At 43.0% G+C, this 13329-nt stretch overlaps 1 protein-coding gene across 3 annotated transcripts in view; it reads right to left on the bottom strand.

Annotated features, from left to right (window-relative positions):
- sobpa (sine oculis binding protein homolog (Drosophila) a) overlaps positions 1-13329 on the bottom strand; it is a 60385-nt gene that overhangs the window by 21318 nt on the left and 25738 nt on the right. For all 3 annotated transcript variants that reach the window (XM_060925178.1, XM_060925180.1, XM_060925179.1), the window contains exons 3-4: positions 8545-8763; positions 3657-3808 (exon numbers count right to left, since the gene is read on the bottom strand). In XM_060925178.1, the coding sequence (XP_060781161.1) occupies positions 3657-3808; positions 8545-8763 (371 nt within the window). The remainder of the gene's footprint in view (positions 1-3656; positions 3809-8544; positions 8764-13329) is intronic.

The raw sequence follows: 13329 nt of genomic DNA, 5'->3' as shown, positions 1-13329 counted from the left end.
TTTAACAGCACCAATTAGAGACTCTGTGGGCATTTCCTCATGAGAGAAGGGGCGGGAATCCGAGCCCTCATAAACGAATAAGAACTCTTCGGGCAGCTCGGGTTTGATCGTTTCCACCGTGTGATTTTACCGAGTGTTGAAGCTTGTGAGTAGACAAATGGCTTTGGAAGGAATGGAGTCACTGATTGGAATTCCCGACAGGAATGTGCGAGGAACCAAAAGGTTGTGAGTTCAAATCCCAGAGCTGCCAGAGAGCCTCAGTTAAAAGCCAATCTGAATGGAAGTGTGAAGCAAATGTTAGCTCCACCCCCCAGCATAACTTCCATCCATCCATTCATCCATCCATTATCTGTAGCCGCTTATCCTGTTCTACAGGGTCACAGGCAAGCTGGATCCTATCCCAGCTGACTACGGGCGAAAGGCGGGGTACACCCTGGACAAGTCGCCAGGTCATCACAGGGCTGACACATAGACACAGACAACCATTCACACTCACATTCACACCTACGCTCAATTTAGAGTCACCAGTTAACCTAACCTGCATGTCTTTGGACTGTGGGGGAAACCGGAGCACCCGGAGGAAACCCACGCAGACACGGGGAGAACATGCAAACTCCACACAGAAAGGGCCTTGTCGGCCACTGGACTCGAACCCAGAACCTTCTTGCTGTGAGGCGACAGCGCTAACCACTACACCACCGTGCCGCCCCCAGCATAACTTTATGCATCAATTAGCTTGTGTGAAGTGTTAAGGCCTCTGCATGCTCTTGCGACAAGGCTTTCGCAGATAGCTTTTCGCAGACAGTTGTAATTTATCGTTGAGCGGGGAGTAATAGGCGTGCGTGATGTTATTCACCGGCACAACGCAAGGGGGCGCGAAGTCGCTAGGAGTAGTTGGTGGGTGTGGTTAGTGGAGTGTTTATCCTCCGGTTACTTATAATGACTATAACTTTTTTTTTTATAATGACTAGAACTGGAGTCGTATAGATGTACGTACTTCCTCAATCAACCGCTCTTCGTGCTGCTCCATCTTTGCTCGTGTTTTTAAAAATGCCAGTCGTGAAAACAAACCAAACCGGGAAAGTAGGGAAGCGGAAGTGCGTGTACAGTGGATGTAGAGTGGACCAATCAGAGCCCTCTTGTCTGCGGCGCTATCTGCGAGGCTTCTGCGGTGGTCACAATTTTTGGGAGGTGCGCGCAGAGCGTCTGCGAAGGTGGGGGGGGGCTACGCAGACACTGTCTGCGACACTATCTGTGAGGACTGGGTTGTCAGCATAAATTGGCCTTTACACTTCAGAACATTCTGGATGATTCCATACTACAGATATGGACTGACTTCACTTTTCAATTCGTCCCTCGATCTTTCAAACTTGATCTACAGACATTCCACAATGTTAAATGTAACTATAAATGGATAAAAAGTGCAACATGCCATTCTTCAGTGAACAAAAGATGTAATAGTTGGTAAATTGCTGTAGCAATTGAGAAGAATTGAACACTTGGGGACCTGATAGAAAATAATCAATTATCAACTTCTTACATTTATTTCCATCCTCATATTCTTTCTTTCTTTTGGAACTAACTTGTTCTGTGGACATTCCACAGCATTACTGTAACTATAAACAGACAAAAATACATTTGTTCATAAATAAAAAAAGAACATTGGGATGGTAACAGTAAGTCTGCTTTGTTACACTGCAATATCATTGATTATTTTATTCTAATAGCACAACTCGGCCACGCATGATTTCACTGAGAGTTCACCGATGGAGGAATCACGGAATCAAATCACAGAATCCAATCATAGAACTGAATCACTGACTCAGTCACAGAATTGGATCACACAGTCTAATGATGGAACTGAATCACAGAAGAGAATCACAGAATCTCATTATCAAACTGAATCATGGAATCAAATCATACAACCAAATCACACAACCAATCACAGAAGCTAATCACAGAATCGGATCATACTGTCTAATCATTGAACTGAACGGAATGAATAGAATCACAGAATCTAATCATAGAACTGAATCACTGACTCAGTCACAGAATTGGATCACACAGTCTAATGATGGAACTGAATCACAGAAGAGAATCACAGAATCTCATTATCAAACTGAATCACAGAATCAAATCATACAACCAAATCACACAACCAATCACAGAATCTAATCACAGAATCGGATCATACTGTCTAATCATTGAACTGAATGGAATGAATAGAATCACAGAATCTAATCATAGAACTGAATCACTGAATCGAATCACATAACTGAATCACAGACTCAATCACAGAATGGAATCACAGAATCCAATCATCAAACTGAATCACAGAACCAATCACAGAATCTAATCATAGAATCGGATCATACTGTCTCATCATTGAACTGTATGGAATGAATAGAATCACAGACTCTAGTCATAGAACTGAATCACTGAATCAAATCACATAACTGAATCACAGAATCAATCACAGTAAAACCTAATCATTGAACTGAATCACAGAATCAAATCATTGAACTGAATCACAGAATCAAATCATTGAACTGAATCACAGAATCAATCACAGAATGGAATCACAGAATCCAATCATCAAACTGAATCACTCATACAACCAAATCACAGAACCAATCACAGAATCTAATCACAGAATCGGATCATACTGTCTCATCATCGAACTGTATGGAATGAATAGAATCACAGAATCACTGAATTGAATCACATAACTGAATCACAGAATCAATCACAGTAAAACCCAATCACAGAAATGAATCACAGAACAGAATCACAGAATCAAATAACTGAACTGAATCACAGAATCAGATCACACAGTTGAATCATAAAACTCAACAAAGAATGGAATCACAGAATCAAATCACAGAATCTGATCATAAAACTGAATCACAGAATCAATCACAGAATCGAATCAGTCGAATCATAGAACTGAATTACAGAATAAAATTACAGATTCTAACCACAAAATCAATCACAAATTCAAATCAGAGAACTGAATCAATTGAATCACAGAATCTAATCATAGAACTGAATCACAGAATTGACTCATGGAACCGAATCACAGAACCAATATCAGAATCAGATCACGCAGTCTAATCATGGAACTGAATCATACAAACAACTACAGAATCAATTACAAATTCAAATCACAGAACTGAATCTAAGAATTGATTATTTTTGCCATTTCTAATATACAGAATATGTGTAGAATTATTTTGTACCCAGCTGTGTTATTGTGTATAGGATCACGTGTATGTGTTCTCCAGGAGGTAGTGTATAAAGTGGGTTGACAGAACATGCACAAACTAATAGAATGTGTATATACGTGTGTGTGTGTGTGTGTGTGTGTGTGTGTGTGTGTGTGTGTGTGTGTGTGTGATCTTTAATGCACACAGGCAGGACGAGGAAGAAGGTAAACGCTGCATACTCACAGGTAAAGTCCTCACACATCCCAGCTTAGGTGTAAGAGAGAAAGCACACAGTCAGTGACAGGAAGGCTAAACGCTCACAGCACAGCGCACGTGCCACAGGGTTAGCCGAGCAGACAGGAAGTGATGTCAGAAGCAAGAACAGGCCCAATCAGCTAAGGGTGGAGGAAAAAGAAAAGGGCGTGGACTGGGCGTGGCCCGTCGGCTTACCTTGTTGCGTTTGAAGTAGGCGCGTCGGCAGGCGGCAAAACATTTCTCGCTGCAGAAGCTCTTGAGTTCAGAGCCCATGCTGAGGGAGTAACGCTTCAAGCCGACCTTCTGACACCACGCACACACAATCTGAACGTTACACATGTCCTCCTCTGAGAGAGAGAGAAAAGATAAATGTAAGCAGATGAAAGCTTCACAAAAGATTTCAGCACTAATGCAACCTTGTATGTGCTAAAAAAAAAATACTGTAATAATAACCCGTGTGTGTGTGTGTGGGGGGGGGGGGGTGATCCTGCCTTAGCTTGAGTGAAACATAATTTATGCTTCAGAAAAACATGATGGCAGCTTGAACAAGCCCTCCATCACACACACACACACACAACACACACACACACACACACAACACACACACACACACACAACACACACACACACACACGTTTAGCCAGTAATGCCACCCGTTGCCAAGGTAACAGCCCAGTGTTGACATGGCGATAGGAAGACATAATCTGTGTGTGTGTCTGTGTGTGTGTATGTGTGTGTGTGTGTGTGTGTGTGTGCCCATGCACTGTGACTGTACATGATGAGCATGCTGCTGAGGGGCGTTTGCTGCTGCCGGGGTGATAGGTGTGTGTGTGTGTGTGTGTGTGTGTGTGTGTGTGTGTGTGTGTGTGTGTGTGTTTGAACTGTGTCGAGGCCAGCCTTGATGAACACATTGCTAGGAGGCGTGTCCGTCTCACAAGGGAAGACATGATGTGTGTGTGTGTGTGTGTGTGTGTAAGAGCAGCCTACAGACCCTCTTGTGGCCTGTTTATTAGCCTTCATAACATCTAAAACATGACAGCTGTACTGCTTTAGAAACTTTGGCCAACATTTCTGTGGGTCATTTTGACATTGTTGGCGTTCCAGCTTTCCGCATTTCTGCAAAATCATTTAAAAAAAAAAAAGATTTCATCGAACCATGTAATGATGCTGTGTGCTTTGAGATGCCATGGACGCCATCTTGGAAAATGGATCTTTCATGGAAACCGTGTCTGGTGATGAAACCGCCTGAGCTTATGATACCAGTGACAATTAAAGTAATGACACCCCATTAAAGATCGAATATTGGTGATGCTTTGAAATCATATTCGGACAGTTCACAATTTCCAAATAGAATACTGAAGACATCGTTCACTCAAAATGTGAACATTTTGCTGGTCAGAAAGTCACCATATTGTGCGACGGTGTATTTGGGATTTTTGTAGGTTAAAAAATATAATAATAATAATAATAATAATAATAATAAAAGGCGGCACGGTGGTGTAGTGGTTAGCGCTGTCGCCTCACAGCAAGAAGGTCCGGGTTCGAGCCCCGTGGCCGGCGAGGGCCTTTCTGTGTGGAGTTTGCATGTTCTCCCCGTGTCCGCGTGGGTTTCCTCCGGGTGCTCCGGTTTCCCCCACAGTCCAAAGACATGCAGGTTAGGTTAACTGGTGACTCTAAATTGAGCGTAGGTGTGAATGTGAGTGTGAATGGTTGTCTGTGTCTATGTGTCAGCCCTGTGATGACCTGGAGACTTGTCCAGGGTGTACCCCGCCTTTCGCCCGTAGTCAGCTGGGATAGGCTCCAGCTCGCCTGCGACCCTGTAGAACAGGATAAAGCGGCTAGAGATAATGAGATGAGATGAGATGAGATAAAAGTGCGACTTTAATCTCATATATTCTGAAGTTTGTTTTTTTCAGAATAGTACCCCCTCAACTCAGCTCTGTTTTTTTTAACCTACAATGGCCCTAATACACCGTCATAATATTGTGAGAATGACCCATTAGACTTATCGTAGTTCTTTATCACCTTTTTTGTTCGATCCATTAATAATCCACAGTAGAGTAGTGTGTGCGGCGTGGCGTGTGAGGGCTGTGTAGCGGTTCAGTTTGGTCGAGGTGGTGACATCGTGTCTCTTCTTTAAAGTTAGTTTCATATTCAGACTTTTGGACCTTTGTGGTCGGTGTTCCACACGTACAGCACACCGAGCTACTGTAAGGCCGCATGTTATACAGTAAATGTGACATGAAATGAAGACCCAACTCCAAGGCAGGTAACTTCTTAAAGTGCCATTCCACCATTGGATGTATTCTTTGGCATAAAATACAATATATTTTATGACAACATGACTAGACAGAGAAATCTTTTAGCTTCAAAATGATATATCAAACATAATTTTTTGACAACGACAAGTATATTAATTTTGCGACCGAAGTCACCTACCCTTTTAATTTCTGTGCATGATGTCATCGGCAGGTTCCCCTTCTTGTGTACCACGTGTCGGTCTATTTTTAGACCAGGAAACCCGCAAAGTGAGAGAGTCATTTCTCCTCGTATACGGGGGCCAAAAAAATTGCGAAAAATTTTGAGTTAATCTTTCATTTAGCTAGATTTATTGGTATTAGCTAGATTTATTGGTATTATTTTTATCGCGTTCTATCCGCCATTGCCGATAATATGTGCCACGTCACACGTCACGTGGTACACAAGAAGGGGAACCTGCCGATGACATCACGCGCGGAAATTAAAAGGGTAGGTGACTTTGGTCGCAAAATTAATATACTTGTCGTTGTCAAAAAATTATGTTTGATATATCATTTTGAAGCTAAAAGATTTCTCTATCTAGTGATACCATTTATATATGTTGTCAAAATATATTGTATTTTATGCCAAAGAATACATCCAATGGTGGAATGGCGCTTTAATCGGAGCGAGAAAAACATTTTCTCTTAGAGTTTACGTGTTGTTGAAACTTTAGGGACCGTCACTAAAGTGCAGCAAAAATAAAGAAAAGTGTGAAGACTTTGGCATTCCAGGGACGGTCCTGCTGCATCAGAGCTCTGAAATGCGAACCACTTGAACAACACGTTCTGTTGTCTCTTTCTTCTTTGTCAAATTCCTCTCTCTCTCTCTCTCTCTCTCTCTCTCCACTCTTCTCTGACATGTCCATCCTGACTTCCATTTCTGTCTCTCTTTCTATCTCTTGATATCTTTATCTATCCAGTCGAGCTCTTTCTCGCTCTTTATCTCTCTTCTTGCTTTGCGCAAGTGGATCTGTGACAGGGCCGTGGGCTACGTCCCTCAGTGCATACTCCTGTAATTACTCATGTTAATGATTCTTAATAACGAATTAATTATTATTTAATGGGCTGCAGAGAAGTGTTTGTGGTTATCCTCTCCTTCTCTTTCTCTTGTTCTCTGTGTAGCTGTCTCTTTCTCTCACTTTTCACTTCCACCTTTTCCCCTCGTTCTCCCTTTCTCTCCATTCCCGTCTCTCTCCTGCCTCTTTTTCCTCTCCATCTCTTCTTTTGTCTCTCTTTCCTGTCTAACCCTGTTCTCAGACTCACTGCTCTCCCTGTCAGTTCCTCAGTTTCTCTCTTTATCCCCTCCTTTTCACTCTTTATTCCTCTTATTTGTGTTCACAAATTAAAATGATTTATTGTGCAGTGTTCTTTAGCTCGTGAGGTGTCAGTGGTGATAACAGGCCGGTGTGCGTCCAGATTCACTATTACGTTTGGTGCTTGAAGCAGTGTACTATTTTGTTGTACTTCAGAACTCATGGAGAAGTTTGAACACACACTTTAACACTTTTATATAAACACACCTCTCTCAAACCGAGCGTTCAGAGACTCAGTACAGCGGCTGTGTCCTGTTTCCCCCCCGTCTCCCCCTCAGGAGGGCACACAGCCGCGGGTAATTACAGGCATACAGTGAATCCATGGGCGTGATGCCACATACCTGCACTTCAAATTTATGTGTGTGTGTCTGAGTGTGTGAGCAAGAGACCCTCCAGCAGCTCATGCATTATTCATAAGGGCCGGAGCAGCATGTGGGCGGAGTTTGGGGCAATGTTGCCATGGTAATTAGCAAGTCCACACCATCTGTTTCTCACTTGGAGGATGTACACACACACACACACACACACACACACACACACACACACACACACACACACACACACACACAGATCAAATATATAACTATTTCAGCAGTGCATGCTTCCACACGTGCACGCACACACACACACACACACACACACGATGCACATTTACACAAACGTATGCACAATCAAGCAAGCCGCAATTAGTGAACACACACACACACATACTATGTGTGTGCACACTAATTTGATTTATTTCACTTGCGTATAATTTAGTAAGCCATTATTTGATTTGAATTTGAATGAAACGGATGAACAATGTTAATTTGCATTAATAAACACTCGTCAGAAATTTAAGGCCAAATGAAAACTGGACTAATTACCTGCGGCCCTGACGAGAGGAGTGGGATCTGAAATCAGCGTACTGAGTCACTAGAGGTGTGTTTTTATGAAAAAAGTGTGTGTGTTCCTGCTTCTCCATGGCTGCATCCCAAACTGATATGACTGCACTAAATAGTACAAATAACCCAAAAATGTAGTGCTACATTGCGTGATGCTGATGGACTACGTCATACAGTAGGAACAATTTCACTGTGGAGTGATGTCATACTGCTATAAAGTGATGTTATACAGCGAGGGTGATGTCGTACTGTTATGTAGTGATGACATGCTGCTATAAACATGTCATGCTGTTATGTAGTGACGTCACACTGCCACGGAGTGATGTCATACTGCTATGTAGTGATGTCATACGGTTGTGTAGTGACGTCACACCACTATTGAGTGATGTCACATCACTATTGAGTGATGTTATACAGCTATGGACTGATGTCATACTGCAATGGTGTGACGTCATGCTGCCGTAGAATGCTGTCCTTCTCATACAGAGTGATATCCTGCTATGTCATGATGTCATTTGTGTGTATTTGTATATGTGTGTGTGTGTGTGTGTGTGTGTATTTGTGTGTGTGTGTGTGTGATTCTCACCTGCTGGTGGTTTTATGAGTGGGGGTGGAATCAAAGGAACTATGATTGGCATGCCCCCTTGCTCCTTGGCAACTGTTGTCGAGGAAGTGGAGGAGGAGGCAGGGTTAGCAGGCGTCTCCGTGGCAACGCCATTGCGTGATGTAGGAGTTGAAGAGGAACTGTTGGCATGAGGAGGAGAAGAGCCGCCCTCGGGCATCACCGCTTTTGGCAATGAGTTCTCTAAAAAAAAAAAGATAGAGAGAATCAGAGGGTCAAGAGAGAGCTCTTCACACACACACACACACACACACACACACACACACACACACACACACACACCTCACACACTTCACACCTGCACCATCCCAAAAACCAAAGAGGCCCAAAACACATGACAGCAGATTTCCAGAAACTCATTTGTCATGCTAACAGTGTACTCCAGCTGACGGGGATTACGTCGAAATAAACGAGCTAATTAGCTCTGATTGTGTCTTTGCTAATCTCGTGTCTTGCAGCTTCATTTGTTAACAATAGTGCAGCATCCTAATCTGGACACTGGCAGAATGTAATTATAAGGACGGTCCCGGGGCAGCCGTTTAGCATTAGCGGACATGGCCACTTTAGCGATAGTGCCGCTACATGGTGCTCTTTAAACGCTGAACTCCGCTCTTTATGTAAAAATGGAGAAGGGAGGAGATGAGATTCCTCACTGAAAGTTTAAATTGTGCTAAAGTTCTGACAGAGTAAGTATCGCAGGATGAGAGTTTCGACTCTGGTATGGGAAGATGTTCCAGGCTCTTTGGAGACTTCCATCTCTTTGCTTTTTGTGATCCTCCTGCTCACAGGTGGAGGTGGAAACAAAAGATGGAACATTCCAGTCATTTCACCTTGTTCCTCATCATTTTAAAATGATTCATGATGCTCATTAATGATGTACGATGCTCATTGGATTTCTTTTAGATGCAAATGAAGGAACGGTTCCAGTAAAAATGACTGTTTATCCGTCATCAATCAGCCAAGACATGTTTTGTGCCAGAAAGTTTGAGTTCAGTGGATAAAAAAAATACAACGTTCGTTCACAAATCCACGCGAAGAAATTGGAGTGAACACACGCTGCACAAGTAATGTCATAATTTTATATATATATAATCCCTCTATTTTTTCAAAAAAAATTTGTTACTTTATTATAGATTTCTCTTTTATGACTTCTACATTACTGAGTCAGTACAAAAACATTTTAGGAGTTCCAAACGCCTGTTTTCCAGCACAAAATTAAAGCTGGACTGCCTTTCAGATTTTTCAAGTGTAGGTCATAAAAAGAATTTTCCCGACACCCAATTATTTTTGTTTAGTGACTGAAAGCTACTGAATTCGAATCACAGACTTCCAATTTTCTTTTTTTTAATAGAACAATTAATTAATTTATCTCCACGCGTTCCTAAATTCTCTGCTATTTTTTTCCTGCTTCACCATGACCCAATACAAGATACTACATCATGCATCATGTGGTGGGCTTTCCCTGTTCACGCAAGGCATTGTGGGATACAAATTTGAAACAGGAGAGAAAAATGGAGGGCGTGAGTGTGCATGAAACATGAAAGATCGACTACAGTAACGGAAAGAAAGCGAGAAGAAAAAGACGTTATGTTCTATACGAAGGAAAGGAAACGCAGGACCAAACTAATAAATATGGGCGCTCAGCGAGCACCTCGGTGTGATCAGCTGTTCGTTTAGCGACAGAATGATGGAACTGTCAGTGCACGCTCAAAGGGAAACCTGTAGATGGCAGTAATGCAACACTGTGGATGCCAGCTGCCGTAAAACCCAAAAGAAGAAGGTAAACCTGCGCATACGCACACGGACTTCCTCTGTCTGCTTGACTGCGCCAAGCGAGCGATTTCATGCACATTATTTGCTTTAATCCCCTCAAATTAAATAACTTCCCAGCCACAGAATGGCCTGATATTTTGTGATATATATATATATATATATTTTTTTTTTTCCGTTTCCGGTTGAGAGTACGTCGTGCGCATTCTGGCTGCCGCTTCTCACCAGAACTTTTTTTTTTTTCAATTTTCATTTTATTTGTTGTTTTTTTGTGTTTGTGTAGTTTGGTGTTTGTTTGAGTGTTTTGTCCGCCGGTTGTGGTGTAGCTCTGGACCCAGTTTTGGGCGTCGGTTCCCTCCAGGCCTTGGTTCGCTGTGGGTGATGCCTGCGCTCCCAGCTGTGGACTGCAGTGAGATCGCTGCTCATTTTACATCGTGGTTGTCCAGCGCTCTGCGCTTTAGTGCTTGGCGTGATGTTCCGAGCGATGTTGCTTGGTGGCGTCGTGGCGGCTGTGCAGGCGGTCTAGGACACACCAGCGCTCTGCGTGGCGGAGCTTCTCTGCTCGCTTTGTGGATCCACGGCATGGTGTTTGAGCGATGTGGCTGACGGCGTCACGGCGGCTGTGCTGGAGATGTGGGACTCGTTTTCATGCGCCTTTTGGTGGGACTGTGGCTGCTACACCACGGGAATTACATCTTGACCCCTACTTGGTGGACTTTTTAGGGCCCGAGCCCTATGGGCGAAGGCCCTATTGTTCTTGTAAGAGTTCACTATTATTATTCTTCCGTCTTCTTCTTCTTCTTCTTCTTTATTTTTCTCCGCTGTTGGGCCATTTTCGGGGCGCTTGCCATGGGCGAAAACGCACGAAATTTGGCACCAGTTCCGAGAATTGCCACCGCTACTCAGAACCAAAAGCCCAAACTTGGCCGGGGCTCAGGGCCTCTATAGCGCCCCCTAAGTCGTTGTGATTTTGGCCTCCCGCATTAAGGTGCCTGGTTGCCATATGGTTTGTAGTACTGGCATGCCATTTGGTTGGCATATGTATCTCACTAAGCCGGACAAAAATGTAATGCCATTGCATTAGCCACGCCCAACAGGAAGTGAGGTAATTTCACTTTTGTGCGAAATGCATGGCCACGAAGACGGCGCAACTCCTCCTAGACCGTTCATAGGAATGTCACCAAAATTGATACACATCATCTACAGACATGGCTGACAAAAGTTACTAAATACGTTTCACGTAGGATAAACCGTTCAGAAGCTATACGTCAATCAATTTTCACTTCAAAATTTTACATGCTAAAAAATTCATAACAAATCTTCTAATTGCTCCAAACTGCTCATACTTCACACGCTACTCACTCATTGGGCTTCTGACATGTTACCCAATTTCTGTGATATTTCGCCACTGGGGGCGCTATTTTTGGGCAAAAAATCCAATCTTCCCTCAAATTTGGTCAAACTTCTCGGCCACCCTCTTACTACCTCCCATGTCATGTATACCACATTTTTGGGAATTTTCGTCCATGGGGGGCGCTGTTTTTGGCCGACGCAATTTCTCCAAAATGGGTTTTTGGTTAATTATTCCATAATGCTTTTCCTTCACACCACTACCTTGTGATAGTGCGTTGCTGTTGCAGACACTTATTTTTCCAACTCATTATCGCTCATGTACAGCATAGCGCCACCTACTGACATGGGAAAAACCAAACAATTTATTCTTCAAAATTCTATATCTCATCTTCTATTTACTCAATTTTCATCACACTTCATACGCAAACTCTTCATAGCTCACCTGACATATACGCCAAATTTTGTGCACTTTCGCCCCTGGGGGTGCCGGTTATGGCAGACATGATATTGCAGCTTCTGATTTGTCAACCTTGGCAAGCAAACTCTATACAATACCCTTATTGGGGCGCTTGCCATGGTCGACAATGCTCGAAATTTGGCTCCTTTTTCTTAGACTGCCACCGCTACTGAGAACCAGAAGCCCAGATCCAGGCGGGCCTCAGGGCCTCTATAGCGCCCCCTAACGTGTTGTGATTTTTGCCTCTCGCATTAAGGTGCCTGGTTGCCATGTAGTTTGTAGTAGTGGCGTGCCCTTTGGTACGCATATGTATCTCACCAAGCCGGACAAAAATGTATTGCCAATGCATTAGCCACGCCCTACAGGAAGTGAGGTAATTTCACTTTTGTGCGAAATGCATGGCCACGAAGACGGCGCAACTCCTCCTAGACCGTTCATAGGAACGTCACCAAAATTGATACACATCATCTACAGACATGGCTGACAAAAGTTGCTAAATCCGTTTCACGTAGGGTTAACCGTTCAGAAGTTATACGTCAATCATTTTTCAATTCAGAATTTTACATGCTTAAAAATTCATAACAAATCTTCTAATTGCTCAACACTGCTCATACTTCACACGCAAATCACTCCTTGAGCTTCTGACATGTGACCCAATTTCTGTGATGTTTCGCCACTGGGGGCGCTATTTTTGGGCAAAAAATCCAATCTTTCCTCAAATTTGGTCAAACTTCACGGCCACCCTCTTACTACCTCCCATGTCATGTATACCACATTTTGGGAATTTTCGTCCATGGGGGGCGCTGTTTTTGGCCCACGCAATTGCTCCAAAACGGATTTTTGGTAAATAATTCCATAATGCTTTTCCTTCACACCACTACCTTGTGATTGTACGTTGCTGTTGTAGACACTTATTTTTCCAACTCATAATCGCTCATGTACAGCATAGCGCCACCTACTGACATGGGAAAAACCAAAAAATTTATTCTTCAAAAATCTATATCTCATCTTCTATTTACTCTATTGTCATCAAACTTCATACGCAAACTCTTCATAGCTCACCTGACATATACGCCTAATTTTGTGCACTTTCGCCCCTGGGGGTGCTGATTATGGCAAAAATGATATTGCAGCTTCTGATTTGTCAAACTTGGCAAGCAAACTCTTTT

Source organism: Neoarius graeffei, chromosome 7 (genome assembly GCF_027579695.1).
Source record: "Neoarius graeffei isolate fNeoGra1 chromosome 7, fNeoGra1.pri, whole genome shotgun sequence".
In the NCBI taxonomy this organism is placed as follows: Eukaryota; Metazoa; Chordata; class Actinopteri; order Siluriformes; family Ariidae; genus Neoarius; species Neoarius graeffei.
Note: the sequence above shows the minus strand (reverse complement) of the source record. Positions and strands in the feature narration are given on the sequence as shown.